At 40.5% G+C, this 20,302-nt stretch overlaps 1 protein-coding gene across 1 annotated transcript in view; it reads left to right on the forward strand.

Annotated features, from left to right (window-relative positions):
• Nucleotides 1-19,074, forward strand: part of trpa1a (transient receptor potential cation channel, subfamily A, member 1a) — a 34,411-nt gene extending 15,337 nt beyond the window's left edge. The window contains exons 13-28 of the mRNA XM_036556829.1: nt 725-889; nt 2,407-2,521; nt 3,754-3,920; nt 5,963-6,053; nt 6,139-6,198; nt 6,442-6,543; nt 7,166-7,236; nt 7,984-8,137; nt 8,806-8,895; nt 11,513-11,682; nt 13,115-13,244; nt 13,356-13,538; nt 15,204-15,272; nt 15,376-15,480; nt 17,634-17,740; nt 18,885-19,074. Of these exons, the coding sequence (XP_036412722.1) occupies nt 725-889; nt 2,407-2,521; nt 3,754-3,920; nt 5,963-6,053; nt 6,139-6,198; nt 6,442-6,543; nt 7,166-7,236; nt 7,984-8,137; nt 8,806-8,895; nt 11,513-11,682; nt 13,115-13,244; nt 13,356-13,538; nt 15,204-15,272; nt 15,376-15,480; nt 17,634-17,740; nt 18,885-19,074 (1,969 nt within the window). The remainder of the gene's footprint in view (nt 1-724; nt 890-2,406; nt 2,522-3,753; nt 3,921-5,962; nt 6,054-6,138; nt 6,199-6,441; nt 6,544-7,165; nt 7,237-7,983; nt 8,138-8,805; nt 8,896-11,512; nt 11,683-13,114; nt 13,245-13,355; nt 13,539-15,203; nt 15,273-15,375; nt 15,481-17,633; nt 17,741-18,884) is intronic.
• Nucleotides 19,075-20,302: the final 1,228 nt, after the last annotated feature.

The raw sequence follows: 20,302 nt of genomic DNA on the forward strand, positions 1-20,302 counted from the left end.
ATGAATTCCCTGCCAGTCTGAGCTGGTCTGATGCTGGTTTAGCTGGTCACTCAGCATGGTCATACCTGTTAACCAGCATGCCAGCATCCAAAACACAACATATGCAGGTTTTGCTGGTGGTCTATGCTGGGATATAAAGAGCTGAACAAAGAACCCTGAGAACACAGATAACTGCATCACACAGTTACCTCACACCATGTCAAGTAATGGGCGGCACTGTGGTGCAGTGGGTAGCGCTGTCGCCTCACAGCAAGAATGGCCTGGGTTCGATTCACGGCCGGGTGACCAGGGTCATTTCTGTGTGGAGTTTGCCTGTTCTCCCCGTGTCTGCGTGGGTTTCCTCCGGGTACTCCGGTTTCCTCCCACAGCCCAAAAACATGCAGTCAGGCCAATTGGACGTGCTAAATTGCCCCTAGGTGTGATTGTGTGTGTGTGATTGTGTATGTCTGTCTGTCTGGAGACCTGTCCAGGGTGTATCCTGCCTTCTGCCCAATGACAGCTGGGATAGGCTCCAGCACCCCACCGTGACCCAGAAGGGTAAGTGGTTTAGATGATGGATGTCAAGTAATGTTGTAGAATTGCTTGTGTGGTTTTTGACAGTGTATGCTGTGCTGTAGCAGCAGCCATCTTAAAGCCTGAAAATTCTACTTAAAATTCAACATTTGAATTAAAGGTGAATTTTTGCCCTTGTTATTGCTCTAATGCACCTCTGTTGGCGCTGTAGGTACGGCAGGATCAACACGTGCCATCGGCTGCTGGAGACTATGACCGACACGAGGCTGCTGAACGAGGGAGATGAGAAGGGAATGACTCCGTTACACTTGGCCTCTCGCTGCGGACACGTCAAGGTGGTGGAGCTGCTCCTCCGCAAAGGGGCTCTGTTTCACAGGTGGGCTATTCTCACAAGACGGGGCAAATACTGAGACCCAACCTAAAAAACTGAACTAACTAAAATTTAATGCGTATTATTATTATTTTTTTTTTACCTAGATACACCTAAAACAATGCCTGGTTGAATAATAAATCTTTTTTGCAAACTTTTCTGTTTGAATTGTGTATGTTGTCAAAGTATTCTCAGCTAAATATTAAAATAACTATATATATATATATATTACTAAATGTAGTGTTTTGCAATTTTATCTCATTACTGCAACACATTGTATTTATGACGAATAGTTTACACAAAAAAGAGAAAGATTTCAGTAATGAAAAATGAATAATTTAACCCTTTGCTGTACCATATAGAGCTCCCTCTGATCTGGTAAATTAGATGAATATTGTTTATCTATATGATGATTGGGACACTCAAAAATGTATGGATATGGTTTGTGGAAGTTTTCCTGAGAATGTCTTCATCAAAACCAATCCATGTTGTGTTCTGGATGCCGTTATGCTGGTCAACCAGCATGACCATGCTGGGTGACCAACTAAACCAGCACCAGAGCAGCATAAACCAGTTTCGACCAGCATGGAATGTTTTTTTTTTTCAGCAGGATTGTAGCTCCATTTTTTGCTGGTGTTGAATCTCGAGTTATAGCCCATCTCTTAATGCATAGTTCATGTTAGCCATTCAGTAGTTACCATTCAGGGTTACAAAGGGTAGTGGTTGAAATCTTCCCTCTGAAATTGGACCCTCAAATAAAAAGAGCATCACTTCATTAACAGCTACCAGCGCTGCTCTGTAGGCGACCCTGCCAGTCTGCAGTGACAGCAGAGGAGGGTAAAGTTCAGCTCCTCACTGCTGGGCTTTAGTTACATTTAGGGAATCATATGCCTTCAAAGAGGGGGGCAATTATTTATTACCACCCACCCCTAATTCTTCAGTGATATGAAGCTGAAGTCAGATATTCTCCAGCTTCTCATTCGAATTTTCCCGTTTCATTTAAGGTGGAACAGGGAATTTAGCTAGCTAGCTACCGAGACATCAGCTACAACTAGTGATTTGTTAAGCTTGTATAAAGAAAAGGACCATAATACACTGAAACGACATTGAGCTAAGATAATACGATGGTTATCGTAATTTTTTAACAGAGGAAATTCTCACATTTGTGGGTTTCTTTGGTCACTCGCAGAGCCATCAGGCCGGTTTCTCTTTTTTTTCTCATATCTCTCTGTTTGGAGTCTCTAAAAACCTTAAAAATACTTCGCCCTACCCCTCCATCTCAACAAAAATCAGGACACCCTACCCCTAGACGTGAACCCGCAAAATGGAGGGATAGGGCTAAGTGGTAGGGGCGAGGGGTGAAATGGGATTGGGCCTAAGAGTCTGAATTAACTCCTTTAACCATCTGCATATGGGGCCACACTTCAGTTCCTCACACTCTTAACTACAAAACGTGCACAAGTTTCAGAATAATTACCGAATATTGCGCTTTAAATGTCGTATGTTTTAAATCTCATCTGCAGTGACTATAAAGGATGGTCGTGTTTGCACCATGCTGCAGCTGAGGGGTACACCCAGACCATGGAGACTTTACTCATATCCAACATCAAACTGCTGGACAAAACTGATGGAGATGGGGTACGCTTCGGCTTCACTTCCATTCCAGTGATGTGAAATGAAGTACAGGTTAAACGTTTGGACCCACCTGCATGTTTGTTTTTCATAGTCTAAAAGACATTTTGACTTATTTTGGCTCATTCTTGTTTCTGTCACATAACTTCAATGCTACAAATGTCAGACTCTCTTCATTTATCAAATTTACAGTCAAAATAGCCATTAAATACAAGTTATTCATTTCTCAGCATCAGTAAAAAGAGCAGAAATATATTGGAAATTACCCAGAGGCATAAAAAAAAATAAAATTTAACCTTTTCTTTTTTTTATTACCTCTATTACAGCTTCCATTTTTTAAAAGAGTGTTGCTTTCCACAGTTTTCAAAGAAATCTCCAGGGATATTTTTCCACACCTTCGAAGTTCAGTCTTAGAAGTTGGTTGTATTTTCTGCTTCTCACAATCCAGTTAAACCCAATTACACATTTAGAAACATCAGTCCATATATTCATACTCATATGTGCTGTTTCATGTATTTTAGTGAAAATGATCTTCTATAGGTCAACTTTCTTTTTTAGTAATAGCTTCTAGACAGCTACACATCCTTTCAGATCCACAGCGCTGAGTCGTCTTCTCACAGTGGAAGGATGGACAGAAACACCTGTGGATGTTTTCAGATCTGATCAGCTTGATTTTCTCCTCTCTCTCAAAGATGAAAGCTTTAGGTGCTGTTTATCTGATGGGGCAGTTGTGGTGTCTACCAGGTCTTGCATGGTTGCTAGGAGCCACATTTCCTCTGTCGCTTTTAAACATTTTTGATCTCCGGATTTAGAAACTCCTGTTTTTGACTTTTGCAAGTGGAGTATTTCATATCTCCTCAGAAATATCTCCTAAAAAATTAATTAGTTGTTCTTATTGGCCATTTTCCCGGAAATTAAATAAACAGAGGTCTCTGGCCTGCACAGTAGTACATTTAATTAAAGAAAGTCTGTGAGCATACATGCATGTATAACAATGTTATATGGCAATTGAATGTCAAGATAATTCCCAATTATTTTAATCCTAAGCCTAAAGCCTTTGCCTGCCCACATGCCCACACACACACACACACACATATATACACACATATATACATATATATATATATATATATATATGTGTGTGTGTGTGTGTGTGTGTGTGTGTGTGTGTACATGCACCAGTATATTATATGTATATTATATGTTCCTGAATCTGATGGTGGGATGTTTCCCTGCAGAACACGGCGCTGCACCTCGCCGCACGGGCGGGTCACGTGGCGGCCGTACGCCTGCTGCTGTGCAGGGGGGCTCAGATCATCCTGAACAAGGGAGACGCCTCCTTCATGCATGAGGCCGTCCAGAACGGGAGGAAAGAGGTCACCATTGCTGTGATCGACAGCGACAGGTCAGTGTTGATGGAGCTGCTTGTGTATTTGGATTATGGCTGCAAATGATACTTTCTATAATCGATTACTGTGTTCACTAATATTTGATAAGTAATTGAATAATTGAACCAGTATGCCTTCTGAAGTTTCCTCTCATTTAGCCGCTGCCATCAAAGCCCCAACTGTGAAAGGAATGAAGCTGTATCGCCCGCTATGCTTACTGTAGCGCATTTCTGTGTGCTGGAATGACTAATTATATTGTAATTGATTTTTGATGTGAATATTATAGACCATTTTAGAGCTTTTGTGTTTACGTAAGCAACTCATTCATTGACTTAAAGTCTTACATAATAGATGATGCAGAGGTGGCCAAGCTGTGTCAAAGAGGATCGCAGCAGGGCATATGCAGGTCTACGTTTGTGGTGTCAAATGGTGTCCTACAATTTTAAAGCCATGAAAAAGAGCCCGAAATTAGTATGTCTGAATATTTTTGTTAAATTAAATAAACTAACATTAAATTAACCATCAAACAACTTCAATACTTTCCTTTTTAGAATTTATATTTTAGTGATTTTTGTCACCATACCAGTGACTTCTGATGCCCGTTTTTCAATTCATTTTGTAAAAATTTATTCCAATTATTGTCTAAAATAATATCAGATTATTTTAAACGTAGAATTTTATTTTAATGACAAATATTTTAATACATTTTTACAGAAACATAAAATGCCAAGTATTTTTGAATTACATTTTGTATGGATATCTCCAAGGAAGAAAGCCTATCTCTGAAAAATCCATGGTTAGTGAAATTTATTCAGATAATTTTGGCTAAAATGTTTGCGCCTTAGATTGCCTTAGTAGTATCACTGATAATTAAATAATTTTAAACCTGAAATAGCAAAATGAAGGCAATATTGGGCCATGCCCCCCCCTCTTCCCTATCCCTCAGCACAATGCTAACCAATGCATGTATCTGTTAACTGACATAACAGAATTAGCTAACTATGCTCAATCTGGGTGCAGCAGAGCATCACCTGGAGCAGTGGGAGGTTAAGTTCCTTGCCCATCTATATATACCAGGTATACTCAGCCAGTTATGGGATTTAAACCAGCAACTTTCCGATTGATAGCTTACTTCTCCTACCACTAGGCTACCAGCCACATGTTGGATTAGCGGCAATTATAAAAGATGCTATAAAAGAAAAAAAGGAAATAAAAAAGTGAAAAAAAAACTGCAATACTTGTGATTTTCTACATACGATGTCAGTGAAAGTAAAGTGGGAGTGGACTTCATTTTAGAGGAGCTCAGACTGCAGTAATTTCGACAGTGGTGTTGCAGCTTTACTGATGTTGCTACATGTTTGCCACTGTGACAGTAGATTGAACCATGCCACATTTTCCTAAAAGTATCCCGAGAAAGAGTGACTCATGCTTTAAAAGCTTACAAAGAATAGATACATTTGTGAACCTCGTTCTGTTTAGTGTTTTCTGAGCTCTAATTCACCTGAGCCTTTGAACGTCTGAGAGTTCACTGTTGATGTGAAGCAATGATGTCACTGAACTGCGCAGTGCAGCATTATTCTTCACTCACTGGCTAGTTAAGCCTTATAGTAGAACAGTCTGCCAGTAAGCTGTAGCTGTAAACTGTAGTGAAAACCACCAGGGCTGTTGAATCCAGTTTTAAAAGCAAGGCACTCAAAATATGTGTATATGACCCAGATACGAAGTCTGGGTGGGTGTAGGGGAAATCAGCAAGTCAAGGAAAAGGAAATGGAGGCAGGACTAGAAATTACCGGTATAAAGGGTTAATGAGGTTTAGGACAGGAACTCATGACACAATAAAGTGGTTGTTTAACTACACCAGACACCAAGACATGACAATGCAACAGAAAATGATAGAAGAACCAAAAGAAAAACAAAAGAAGAATAGTGTTCCATCCCTCCAGTACAGTTCCTGAGATTTGTAGAATCTATGCCAAGTCACGTTGAAGCTTTTCCAGTTTATTAAGGCACAATAAGTTGATTTTTCCTTCAATTTTCACATCTGTATTCATTCTTGCAGGTGTGAGGAGGCCATTACAACATTCAAACTGAACTCAGCCAAACGCTGTATTGTCATGGACATGATAGAATTTCTTCCAGAATCTTTCAAGGTGAGTCATAACCCTAGTGTATGGTGCTGTAACTGGTCATAACCGACCACTGACTGACCGGTAAAGTTATGTGATCTTCTTACAGCATCTTCTGGACACCTGCATCAAAGAGTCTGAGGAAGATGTGAACTCTTGCAACTACTATGTATGTTTTGTTTCACATTATGAAATGGATGGTTCTTGTTCTAAAATCTTGGATGAGCCAAGTTCTAAGCTTTTGTGAAATACTCACGTAATTGTTATTGCACTTCACACTGTGCCTAACAGCATCTGTAAATCACTGTAACGTACGGCCTACAGTGGCTTTCTGCTGGACTACATGTTTGTGTCGTAAAACAAACGTCACCTAAATTACCTAAAACTGTCCCTTGCTCTGTTTAATGGACAGGTGGAGTATAATTTCCAGTGGCTTCAACAGCCGGAGCACTACGCCAAGAAGACAGAGAACTCAGAGAAGGATGACAACTACAAACCTCTGGCTGCTCTCAATGTTAGTATGTTAAGTGGAAAGTCCAGCCTAAAACTAGCACTGAATGGTATTTGTCTTATTATGTAGTACTTTGTAGCACAACATTGCATCTCTCAGCTTCGTCTGATATTTATTTATTTGTTAGTATTTATGATACTAAATCATTTTGTGCTCATAGTCATCAATATACTCTCACTACAATGCCCAGCATGTACTTCACACTGCTAGCATAGCTAATGATGCAGTGCCTAATAAATACTAGGGTAGTACCTCCTGTAAAAAAGGGTTCATCTCAGCATCTTTAGCCAGGGAACATAACAGTACCATAATCATACATACATACATACATCATCTAAACCGCTTATCCTTCTGGGTTGCGGTGGGGTGCTGGAGCCTATCCCAGCTGTCATTGGGCAGAAGGCAGGATAACTGTACCCTAATCCACTGAAATTTTATTTTCTAAGTTGTTTTGACTCCACACACCCCGTCTCGTCTCCAGGCCTTTTATTTTATTGCGTTCTAAAACATTAGGTTATAAAAAGGTACATATTTTTAATTTTCAAAACTTATTTAAGGTACATTTCAAACCATTTCTACAGTAGGAGGCTCAGCTAAATTCTTTCATGTTCGTCCCCTTTCATAGGCTATGGTGCAATTCAATCGCGTCGAGTTGCTGACCCATCCGGTATGCAAGAAATTCTTGGAAATGAAGTGGTGAGTGTAAAAATCATTAAATGTATAGTTTGTAAAACTGAATTCAGTTTTACCCCAACCAAGACCATGTTTGGTGTCTGGTGTTGTAGCTCCAGCTCTGCCTTTTAGTCTTTTTCGGGCTCTTTTCAACATGACAATGGCTGCGTCATCAGAGAGTGCAGGTGCTAGACTGGCCTTCCTGCCGTCCAGAACTATCTGTTATTGAAATGTGTGTCTTATTATAAATATAAATGTAAACATGTGCACAGCTGAAGACCTAAATAACAGAAGAATGGCAAAAAAAGAATGCTTTCAAAACCCGATCGGTTTGTCATCAGACCCAAAATGATTAATAAGTCCCGTAAAGAGGAAAGGTGATGTAACACAGTGGTAACGTGCTCCCGTCCCAACGTCTTCGGAAGCATCTAATTTGGAATGAGTGTATATTTACAAAAACAATGAAATTTATAAGGTAAAACATAAAATATTGTGTTTTTGTGTCAATTTATACAGGTCAATACAGAATTTACTAATCACTGTTTTTTGTTTTTATCATCTCACACAGACCCTACTCTTTTGGAGTTGGGGTCGTAGGTAACATTCATACTTACTGAATCATTAAGTAATTTTGCAAAATTGGTTGAGCACCCCTTTAAACATGGAAGCTACCACTGTTTTAGATATACAGTGTACTTTTTTTCCATTCTTAGCTTGTTTTTAAACTAGAACCACTTACTAAAACGTCATCGCTCCTCTGCTGTCATACAGGAATGCGTATGGTGTGAAAGCTCACCTGCTCAATATGACAGTGTATGCACTGGGGGTTTTCCCCCTCACCTACCTGATCGTGAACCTGCGGCCCAAACTGAGAGTGGAGAGGAACGTGACAACTGTCAGCATGGTCACCAAATCTCTCGACAAGGTACTGCACATACTGTCGTTTGTTCATTTACAGTGGAATATATATAAATAAATTAAATTATTAATATGCTAGTCTCAAATCATTCGAATGAATCTGAAAATAACTGAGAAAGCTATGAATTCTGAATTCAGATCCATTAGCCTACTGTGTTTGCACACAGAGGAATTAGACCTTCGCATTTGAACCCATCCGTGCAGTGACACCCACATACATGCACACTAGTGAACACACACACACTAGGGGGCAGTGAGCACACTTGCACGGAGTGGTGGGCAGCCCTATCCACAGCACCCGGGGAGCAACTGGGGGTTAGATGCCTTGCTCAAGGGCACTTCAGTCACATACTGTCAGCTCAGGGGATCGAACCGGCGACCTTCCGGTCACCAGGCTGGTTATCTAGAATGTTCATATTTTAAAAGAGATGATCAAATCAAAGGCAGATAACTTTATTATTTATCATTTAGGACACATATTTGTTGTTCCCACACTACTTTTTGTTGACTAAAAAATATTTAACCTATACTATAAAGTTAATATTGTATACAAAACATTATTTTGACAAGTGATTTCGTCTTGCAGTGTCCTTTCTGACACCAAAGCAGGGTCTGATATCATTATCAAAATCACTCTAATGCAGAATTTGCCATTTTCTGCCTTCTTTTTCACAGCAATGCTATTTCATCACCACCTGTATGTTTCTGGTCCTTGCGATGAATATGTATGCAGTTGGCAAAGAGGTTGTGCAAATGTTCCAGCAGGTATGTTTAAGTTTCGTGTTCTTTTCTCCATATAAGCTGGTGATGGGCATTTCAGTCAAACCTGATATCTGAATTTGTAAAGTTATATTTAAATAATATATGGATAAAAAAGAGTAGGATTTTTAAGGCCAGAGCATCCAGCTATGTCTGTACTACATTACATTTAAATGCAGTTGCTAACGAGCATTTTTCAGCACCAAGTTCAGTTTTTCAAAACTCTTCACACCCCTTTTAGTCCAATAGTTCCTAACATGAGCCGATGCTTTACAACAGGGGTGTCAAACCCACTGAAAGGGCCATATTAAAAAATCTTAAGAAATCAGTGGGCCAGACAATGTTTTTATTTCCTGTTTAAATAACATTTTGCTATTAGCTGAACTGGCTATTGTTTATTCAAAATACAGGAAAATGTCAACAGCAACACATCAAACCTTGAAATATCACGTAGCAGTACAGTCCTTTTACAAAGTATTACATACATACATACATACATCATCTAAACCGCTTATCCTTCTGGGTCGCGGTGGGGTGCTGGAGCCTATCCCAGCTGTCATTGGGCGGAAGGCAGGATACACCCTGGACAGGTCGCCAGTCCATCGCAGGGCATACAAAGTATTAATGCTTGAAATAGTAAAAATGTCCCCAGGAGCTCGGCCTTTTAAACTTACCTATTTGCTTGATTTAACTTTGATTTAGACACCTGGCATCTTTTCTTTACCGCAAGTTCATTAATTCTTGTGATTCGTTTCTGAGCTGCTGAACTAAATGTTTATGTTGGATGAACTGCAGCTGAAACGCTTCTAGTGTGTTAAATGATATGACTGGTGTGGTAGAATTGAGGTATAACCGGTTTCCCAGAGGCTGTTGTGTTTGGGCGAGTGCACATTACATTGCAGTGCATGCTGGGGGTTGTAGTGCAGGGCACTGTGAAACAGGATATTAATAAAAGACTATTAAAACAAACAATTTGGTGGGCCTGATAGGCCTTGTGTTTGACATATGGGCTCCAGAGCTACAAAAACATCTCAAAATACATTCATTCCATCAAAACATGAACACTAACAGGAATGCTTTATCAGTCAGAGCACTGTCACCTTAGAAACACTAACAACTGTTGGCATTTTTGTTTTCTAGATACAACACAGCTTTAAAAAAATACCTCACATAATGTTAAGAAGTTGTCATAGAATAAAAATATGTGAATTTTGATGAAAATGTTTATAAATCCAGGGGGACGAATTAGAGAACTTTGGAAATAGTGGTCACTGAATGAATTTTGTGTTCAAGCAAGGTAAAAACTGTTCATGGTTTGTTCCAAACAGAGTGGTGTTGCACTAAGTGTGTGAAGAGTTTTAAAAAAGAGGCCTCAGTAGTGAGAAATCGTTACTAGCAGTCATAAAAAACTCCAACTCCAAAAAAAAGTCCAAATACAAATCCATACAAGGTGACATGACTTAGACTGTAGATTGGCTGCCTTTCTCAGAGTAAAAGTCAAGCCAAAGTCTAAGACAAACATACAAATCGCTGCTGTTGGAACAAAACCTCGTATCTCCAAAATGGTAACTTTACAGGAGAAGGAAAAAACAGCTTTACTTTTAATGTAAGTCAATGGAACCAGACGTCTTTCCAAGTCATTTTGGGCCGTTTCTTTTGGCCCATTCATCATGAAATTTACACACAACATAAAGGACAACGGACATTTTCACATTATGTCAAAAACTGAAAAATGAATAAAAAGGAGATACGAGGTTTTCTTCCGACAGCAGCGAAATGTTTAGATGTTTTAAAATCATGTTGTTCAAAAGTATCACCAGAGATGTTTGTTAACAATATAAGTATCTGTAGATCAGTTATAGGGGACCATCCAAATAAAGTGTAAAACGAAGTTTGTTATTGGTGCTTTTCTGCGATGCTTCTCTTCTTGTGTGTGAGGTTGTCTTTAGCCGCTGCAGCAGTCGATTTCTTTATAAATCAAAACAAAAACTCGTAGGGTGTAAAGTTCAGACATCTCACACGGGTCTTCAATGTGAGAACATATAAAGTTGAAGAGAAGCTAATTAGTGCATCAAAAATCCTAATTGGTGATTTTTTTTTAAAACTTTCACCATTGTTTGAATGTTCTGACTCATCCCTGATACAAGCAGAACAAAACATGATCTCTCATACTTCACCTGCGGTCAGGCAATGTTAGTTAGGCTGAAATGTGTAAATCCAATCAAACAGTGGTGGATCAATCATATAGATGTGTCTTCAAAGGCCTTAAAGTTCAGCCAAAAATCAAACACGTTTTTTCCCTTATCACACGTACAGTCAGTCAGCCAAGACATTGGAGGCTTGTAGCCTCCAGTTTGTCACTGCATACTGAATCATCACGCTGTTATCTATAAAAATGGAGAAAAGTGCGGCACAGAACTGGATTGAAATGAATCCTCCGTTTTTTCCTTGCTTTTATCAGCATGTCGTTCAGGTTGTATTACTTGTGAACTACATTAGCCTCGTAGCCCCAGTACACAGCTAAAAAACCAAACGTCAGACACCAAACATGTCTGATTACATTTTAATGGAGAATTTATGTTACGTTCTTGGGCTGATCTGTCTTTAATGCTTTCTCTGGCAGCGTCTGAAGTATCTGCAGGACGTGTCCAATCTGATGGACTGGGCAGCTGCGATTTGCTCTCTGCTGTTCGTCCTCCCTCTGCTGCTGGACGTGAAGAGCTCGTGGCACTGGCAGGCTGGAGCTCTGGCTGCTCTCGTCTCCTGGTTCAACCTCCTGCTCTACCTGCAGCGGTTACAGCTTTAGTTACATGCAGATTAGCATTACATACAGATTAAAGTGAGAGTGTGTGAAATACCCCTTGGCATAAGGGGGGTCCCATGCAGGCTGGCCACTCCGGCGCTGGTTGGCTGCTAACTCACTCGCCATAGTGGCGCTTGCGTTGATGCTGACTTCAATGGCAAAAACATGTTTGGTGTAGCAGTTCTTCTTCTGGAAATGCTCTTGTCTAGTTCGGTAATGCGCTCGTCCTCACATTAACGAAGACTTTACACAGCTTTTTCGTCTCTGGTTTAAGAAATGAGTAGCAATTCACTGTTTTCATCAGTCTCTTGGGAAACTGAGCATGTTTTCAGACTTACAGATCTGCTGCAGCACACTGTGAAGTTTTTCAGAGGCGATCCAGTGCATAGTTACAGTTGCTTGGCTATGAGGAACCAACTGGGTGAACCAGTCTGCTACAGCGCCACCCTGAGGCAGAGCAGTGCTGCAGCTCTAGTTAGTTAAGAACACCAAAGACAGAAGCTGATTGTGGGACGAATCAGCTAAACACTGAGCTTTCAGTGATTTGTATTGGAGCGTCTGTTTTTCCTCCTGAAAGACAGCATAACATCATAATAAATGTTTGGAGACCCCCTAGAATTTTGATTAGATTAGATTAGATTAGATTAGATAATCCTTTATTAATCCCACAACGGGGAAATTTGCGGTGTTACAGCAGCACAGAAGACAGAGCAGCAGGAAATAGGAGATCCAAGAGGTTTATTAGGAGGTCCCGGACCCCCCAGCACCCCTTGCATTTCACACCTCGGATATAACAGAATGAGAGAAATGACAGAAGATAATCATTCAAGATATCTTTCTGAAGTTCTTTCGTTTTTTTTTTAGTTTTGCACGCCAAAGTGATCACACACTTACCTCAAACCATTTGGAGTTGTTAAGTAAGCTTAAGTGATGTATTTAGTGGAAAGTTGTGTACATTCGAACTTTCACTGAATTATCGCATCAAATCAAAAAACCTTTAAAATTTCAGCAAATTTCACAATTTCTGCACGGTTTATTGGTTGAGATGTAAAGTCGTTCAGAGCGGATTGATAAGAAATGCACTGAAGTGAAACCAGAGGTCGCAGTGTCTACAGTGTCTGCAGTGTCTGCAGTGTTTACACTGTAAATGTAGCCATTTTATGTCTCAGGCATCAGGCAGCGCATTTATTATAACCGTTCAATATCATAACTTCAGGTTTTGGAAGCATTAAACACTTTAAACATGTATTTCTTATCACCGCTGATGTGAAATATTCTGACTCAGTAAGTTTCTCGAGAATACAGCATTTCACATCAAACCACTCTGCATGACTTTGTTTACATCTCAACCATCTACTTATGCAAAAATATTGTAAAAAATCATCAGAATCCCCCTTTTTCAGATTGTCTTTGTTCCTCCAGGTTTGAAAGGTTTGGAATATACGTGGTGATGTTCCGGGAGATTTGCAGGACGTTGCTGAGCATCATTGTGTTGTTTATCTATCTGATCCTGGCGTTCGCCTTGGCTTTCTACGCCCTCATGATTGAACAGGTGTGTTTGTGCATGACAAAGGAATTACATCCTCTCAACACAGAGCCCAGATGATTCTGCTGGATCGTTTACTAGTGACGTATAGTTTGTGATGTCATTGTTCTTCTCCAGAGGCATTTTGGTAGGTTGTTCCTGTCGCTGATGCAGACCTTTGTCATGATGGTGGGAGAGATCAACTACCAGGATAACTTCCTGAAGCCCTACATGAACGCTAACCTTCCTTTTCCTGTGCTGACGTACGGAATCTTTGTGTTTTTTGTCCTGCTTGTGCCAATTCTGCTGATGAACCTGCTGGTAAGCCACAGGCCTTCACAACTACTTTGCTATTCCAGGCTTATTATTCTGTTTTGGCTTATTAACATGCGCAAAACGAAATAGATCAGATCGCAATTTCGATCCCTGGTGATGCCACAGCCATCCGTGGCCGGGAGTCCAAGACAGCATAACTGGCCTCGCTCTCTCTGGGTTCCTCCTATCACTGTGAGCAATGCTGGCCAGTGCTAGCTGGCTAGTGTTAACTGATATTTGGCGTGTCACAGAGAAAGCATGCGCTAGCCTTCACCCGCTAAGCTTTGCAGCATTGCATGATGATGGGAGAAGGAGCTAGCGGGTGGAACTGGACATGACTAAACTGGGGAGAAGTTTGGGTAAAAGAAATAAAGTGATTTTAAAGAGCATTTTGAAGTAACTGATAGTCAAAAGAACAGATTTTCCTGTTAGTCTGGAATATCTTACCTACATCTGACAGGTTTTTACCAACGTCGACGATTAACGTGAACTGGAAATTCTAACACAGGAGTTCTTATCTTGGGGCCAAGACCCCTTTGGGGGTCATAACACCGTTCGAGGGAGTTCGAAAGAGAGGTGCTATGAGCCTTCTCAAAAACAGAGAAAATAATTTTGATGAGCGCATGCAAGCCCCGCTGAATAGCTCCACCTACAGGCCATGAAAGACAGGCAAATGACATTTCTGATGGAGAGTCTTGACTGACCGCTAAACTTGAAGCCTTTTTCCAAGCGCTAGTCTTTGAGGTTTGTGGTGAAGTGCTGTGGAAAGCAGGCCGAGTGAGTGAACTTACTATTTGACTATTGGGCTTCTGTAATGTGCATAATAGTGCTTTGGGGGGCCCTTTAAAGCTTTGGCTTTAAAGGGGGGGGCACCAAAAAGGTTAAGAACCCGTCATAACGACAAACTGTCACATTTCTTAGAGAAACATGATGCTTAACATCAAAGAACTTACATCAAAGAATAATTTTGTCTTTTAAATGATATATGACGATCATACAAAATATGATCAGGGACTGAGCTTGGATCATCTGCAGAATTATCGTGATAAACAATATTATCGTGATCCAAATTCAGCTACAAAGTAGCATGTGAGTCTTATTTTATAGTTTGCATATAATATTACTATAATATTAATATTACTTCTAATATTACCTAATAATTAGATTGAAAACTATATTCTGCATGCAGCACTGTAAACATCCAGTGGTTTGTTTGGTTGGATACCAGCATTTTTACCAGACTGAAAATCTGTTATTATAGTCTTTCCATATGGTGTTATTGCAAATTTTGCAACCCTGTAGTTAATTAGTTAATGTTCTGTTTGTATAGCCTATAATGAAGTGCAGTCTATTTTATTCATATTTTACACTATTATTCACTTTTGAAGTCACTGTAGATAAAATTGATTGGAATAGTAAAATCGAGGCAAACGCCTTAAAATCATAGCACATGAAAGATATTAAATCTCAGCAATATTAAGACTCAGATTGGATCAGATGGCTGAGAAAATTGATTTTTGAGATCCAAAGTAACCACTATGAATTATTTGATAACTACTACAAAACTAACGAGTTTTGAAGAGAACTGAAGTGTGGGTCACATATGGGCCCTATCAGTGTAAATGCTTACACAGCCTTAATAACTGAACTTCTTGGAATGGTTTATTACAGATCGGTCTGGCTGTTGGTGATATTGCAGAAGTGCAGACCAATGCTTGCTTAAAGCAGATTGGAATGCAGGCAAGTATCTTCCTGTTCTGTAGATGTGATGTTGGAGCACTAACACTCCATACGTACTTACATTCTGGAAGTGAAATAGCTATAAACTTGTTTGATTCTGCAGATTGAGCTTCACACAAATCTGGAGGAGCGGTTGCCACACTGGTTTATGAAAAGGGTGGACCAAGTCTCGGTCAAAGAGTTTCCTAACAAATGCTACAAGGGCAAGGTAACCATTCTTAAAGCTTCAGGGAACCTAAGGCCCAGTCCCATTTCTTATTTTTACCCCTACCCCTTGTTTCCAAGTGTCACCTTGCCAATTACATGGGGTAGTGGTTGAAATCTTCCCTCTGAAATGGGACCCTCAAATAAAAAGAGCATCACTTCATTAACAGCTACCAGCGCTGCTCTGTAGGCGACCCTGCCAGTTCAGCTCCTCACTGCTGGGCTTTAGTTACATTTAGGGCATCATATGCCTTCAAAGAGGGGGGCAATTATTTATTATCACCCACCCCTAATTCTTCAGTGATATGAAGCTAAAGTCAGAATTCTTGTTCGAATTTTCCCGTTCCACCTTAAATGCAGCAGTTCTGTGCTGGAATGTAACTGCTGCACCATTTAAGGTGGAACGGGAAATTTAGCTAGCTGGCTACCAAGACATCAGCTACTAGTAGCAATTTTTAATGCTTGTTGTGAAGAAAACAACCATAATACACTGAAACGACATTAAACTAAGATAATACAAAGGTTATGGTCATTTTTTAACTGAGAAAATTCTCACATTCGTGGGTTTCTTTGATCTCTTGTTCAGCCATCTTGCTGTTTTTTTTTTCCCTAACACTCAGTTTGGAGTGTCTCTGAAAATCCTCCGTTTGGAGGGCCATGTTGCTCTAACCCTTCACCCTCCCCCTCTATCTCAACAAGAATCGGGACACCCTACCCCTAGCGTGAGAATGCGCAAAAGGAGGGGTAGGGCTAAGTGGTAGGCGCGAGGGGTGAAATGGGTTTGGGCCGTAGAAGTTCATTGTATTTGACAGTTTATTGCTCTTGCAGGTAAACAAAATAAATGTGCAATATGCTCTCCAAAGCTCAATAAACACTGATGTACATTGACATAACTCTCTCAGTGTAAACTGGGCAGTCCTGATCTCTGGGTTGTGCTTATGTAAGCAGTATTCTCACCAATCACAAGGCTGATATTTGTTATCCCACTCACAGCTTTAACAATACTGTGTTTCCTCTATGGTGTGAGTCAGAGTGAAAGCTAACCTAGCAAGCATAATTAAGCTATCAAGCTAGCTCATCTGTCTGGTGACCGTTCGTTTGTCCATCAGTCCGTCTGACCAGCCACGACAGTATTCCCTGGGTGCTCATCCAGCAGTAAAGTGAATTGGAACCTTACCTTCTTCAAGACATCGGTGGATAAAAGCTGGACAGTGGTTGTAGAGGGTCATGAACACAGTGGTATTCATTTCACATAGTTCTGCTGTAGTGGCATAGCAGGCTGGGTGCAGGTGCGCTCATTTGAATATTAGGCCACGCCCAGGCAGTTCTCAGATAGGTCACTTTAAGCCAGACATGTCAAACAGGGAACCTTCTGGGCAAAAGTGCTGCAGAGATTAGCATTTACCCTCATCTAACGCTCTGAATTCAGTTCATGAAGGCCTTGCTGATTACCTGATGAGCTGAATCAGGTGTGTTTAATGAGGCAGTGCGCTGAAGTCTGCAGTGTTTTGCCCCGCAAGGACTGGAGCCTGACACGTGCTTTTAACTGTGCTTCATTAGAATCATATCTTGTTTTTTCTTTCAAACTTTGCTGGATGTTTAATATAGCACTCACTTTTAGTATCAAACAAACGTTTCACTTTAAAGCAATCATGTTAATTAACAGGTTAACAACCAAATAATCCTACAGTGGTGCTTGAAAGTTTGTGAACACTGCGGAATTTTCTATATTTTTACATAAATTTGACCCTAAAACTTTATCAGACTTTCACACAAGTCCTAATAGTAGATAAAGAGAACCAAATGTTACATATCTGTATATTAGTCTAATATTTTTGTCTCAGTTGTCAGTTTTAGGCCAAATTTATGCAGAAATATAGAAAATCTAGAGGGTTCACAAACTTTCACCACCACTGTATTTGCTATTCTTGTATGCATCTGGAAAACATAGTTTTTGTGTATGATGTTTATTTTACCCACCTGATTGTTACATGTCTGTGTGCACCTACACTGTGAAAGTTCCAACATGCGCCTGAACATCTTAATATTGGCAAGTGTTTTCTGATATGTCCATTCATAAATTCAGAGTGGAATTGGAAAACCAGTGAATATTTCCAGAGCATTTTGAGGAAACACTTTGTATGTGCTGTTAAACAGAGATGGGTCTTCTGCGGGCGTGAGGTTAGAAAGGTGACACCCCGACTGAGCCCGACCCCCCGTCAGTCAACACCAATGGAGCGCGAGCTCGCCAAACAGAAATACAGGTACATTCCAAGTCCTACACATTCCAACTGACACTTAACCAGTGAAGACAAAACACACCTATAGCTTCTCTTACTACACCTTTGGGTGTCTCAACAGTAACCCAGCTTCTCCTAACGGAAATAGACCTCTGACGTTGTGCGTCATACCCATATTACACACTAGAGGCCTAAGCAGGTTTTCTCAATGAGAAATATTAAAGTCGTTTTTGAAAACTATTACAAATATTTATGAATAATTCATAATTATTTTAAAATAATACATTCTTCATATTACTATTGTTAACCATTGGCTCACAGCAAGAAGGGCCTGGGTTCGATTCCCCGGCCGGGCACCCAGAGTCCTTTTATTGTGGAGTTTGCATGTTTCCCCCGTGTCTGCATAGGTTAAGTCAGGCCTATTGGATATGCTAAATTACCCCTAGGTGTGGATGTGTATGTATGTGTGTGTGTGCTGTTTTTAGTTCTGCTATAGTGGCATAGCAGGCTGAGTGCAGGTGCGCTCATTTGAATATTAGGCCACGCCCAGGCAGTTCTCAGAAAGGTCACTTTAAGCCTGTCAAACATGTCAACCCATTCCACCCGATTTTTTTCACTAGATAACATGGAGGCCCAAGGGGGGGTTGCTTCAAAAATTCATTTTTGGGAATTTTTCACAATTTTCAGGTGGCACAACTTGTCATGTACATCACTGAACATATATCAAAAGATTAGTTTTATACCTGAAATCAGGTGGAAATGATACATTTTTCAGGCCCAAGTGGAGAACTGAAAATTTGGGGCAGTGCATTTTATTTCTAGAGACAAAAAACAGATGATTTGTGCACCACTGTTGCGTGACTTTTGTCAATATTGTTTACCGTTTGGGAACATTTTATATTTCAAATTTTTCACTGACTTATGACAAAGTACCATCACTGGCCCACTACGGACCACTGGCTCCTTCAGTACCACCAGAGGGTGCTTCATGGCCCACTTGTGTTCCACAGTCCAGTGGGTGAGAAACCCTGGCTTAGATAATATGTGTGTGTGTGTTAACCATTTATTGATCTTATTGCCTGGAACAAGATAAATAAAAATGCATGCTGAAAGCCCTTCACACCCTTCACACACTGTCACAGGCTGAGAGAATCTGTTGTGGTTTCAGGCTGAAGGAGATTTCAGAGTCCATGGAGAAACAGCACAACCTGCTGAAGCTCATTGTGCAGAAGATGGAGATCAGCTCGGAGGCTGAGGACCACGACGGCCCGCCCGTCTTCCAGGAGTTCAAACAGAAACTCCTCGCCAGGAGCAGGTGGGGGCCGCTGCTCAGGGCAGTCACGGCCAGGAAGAAATGAACTCCACAATTCTGAAAGAGCTGCTGCCCTTCGAAGCCCTGAGGATACCGACCCAACAAACTCTCCAACAAACACCAACAGACCCCAACAGTGGGTTGGTGGGCCGTATCTGTATTTGATTGTCAGCAGTTTCAAGAATGTATCCTCCATTTACAGTGTTCTAGAACCTTCTCCCCATTCACTGTTCTTGAATGTCCTCCACAATCTAGAATGTTTCCCTTGCTTCATGCTATTCTACAATGTTCTCCCTACTCACTCTGTTCTAGAATGCAATCCACCATGTAGTATGTTCTCAGTTCACGCTGTTCTAGAATATCTTTCTCCTTTCACCCCCCACCATCTAAAATGTTCTCCTCCATATATGTTCTAGAATGCTTGCCCTTTGCTATGAACATTGTTCTATATTCTATAATCTTCCCCCTGCATTCATCTTGTTGGCTCATATTCTGTAACATTATAAAGTCATTGTGTTTACATGCACTTGAGTAATCAGATAATGGGGAAACTCCAGGTCTACACGAGTCAGATTTCTGCTTTGCAACCAGCCAATAAACTCACAGAAGAAGACGTGACATAAATGTAACGTAAAACTCAAACTTCATGCCACAGCTTTTTCAAAAAACATCGCGCCACTTTAGCTGAAAACATGAACATACATCATCTAGATGATGTTGCGTCTCGTGGGTGCTGTGCTATACGCTGCTCGCTTATTTCCAGTACCGCAGTCTGTTTTCACACATGCTCAGACTGAGAAATACGAAAGAAATCAGAGTAAGAGTTTACATGCACTGACAAATCTGATTACTGAGCTAAAATCCAGCCTCTTCGTCAGATTTTTTCTACTCCAATCTAAGAGTGTGCTGTTTACATGACCAATTGACTCATCAGATAACTGCAGAAATCTGATTATGATCAGATTATTGAGTGCATGTAAACACATTCAGTATTAGGTCAATGTGCCATGGTCTTTAAAAGGTTCAGCTGTACTGTACTAGTACTGACGAGCTTTTACATAATGACACTAGACTGTAATGCAGACTGGAACTTTCTGCAAACGGTGTCTGAGCAGATTTGCTACTTGTGTTTTGCCTTCCTGGTTTTTGGTTGCACTTAAATGTGAAATGTATGTGAATATAAAGGCCAGTTAACCCCAGACTGTCAACACCTGCACCACAGGATATTCAACACGAGTGTCTAGGACTGGTCAGTGTACTCGCAGCACAAGTAA

Source organism: Colossoma macropomum, unplaced genomic scaffold (genome assembly GCF_904425465.1).
Source record: "Colossoma macropomum unplaced genomic scaffold, Colossoma_macropomum, whole genome shotgun sequence".
Lineage (NCBI taxonomy): Eukaryota > Metazoa > Chordata > Actinopteri > Characiformes > Serrasalmidae > Colossoma > Colossoma macropomum.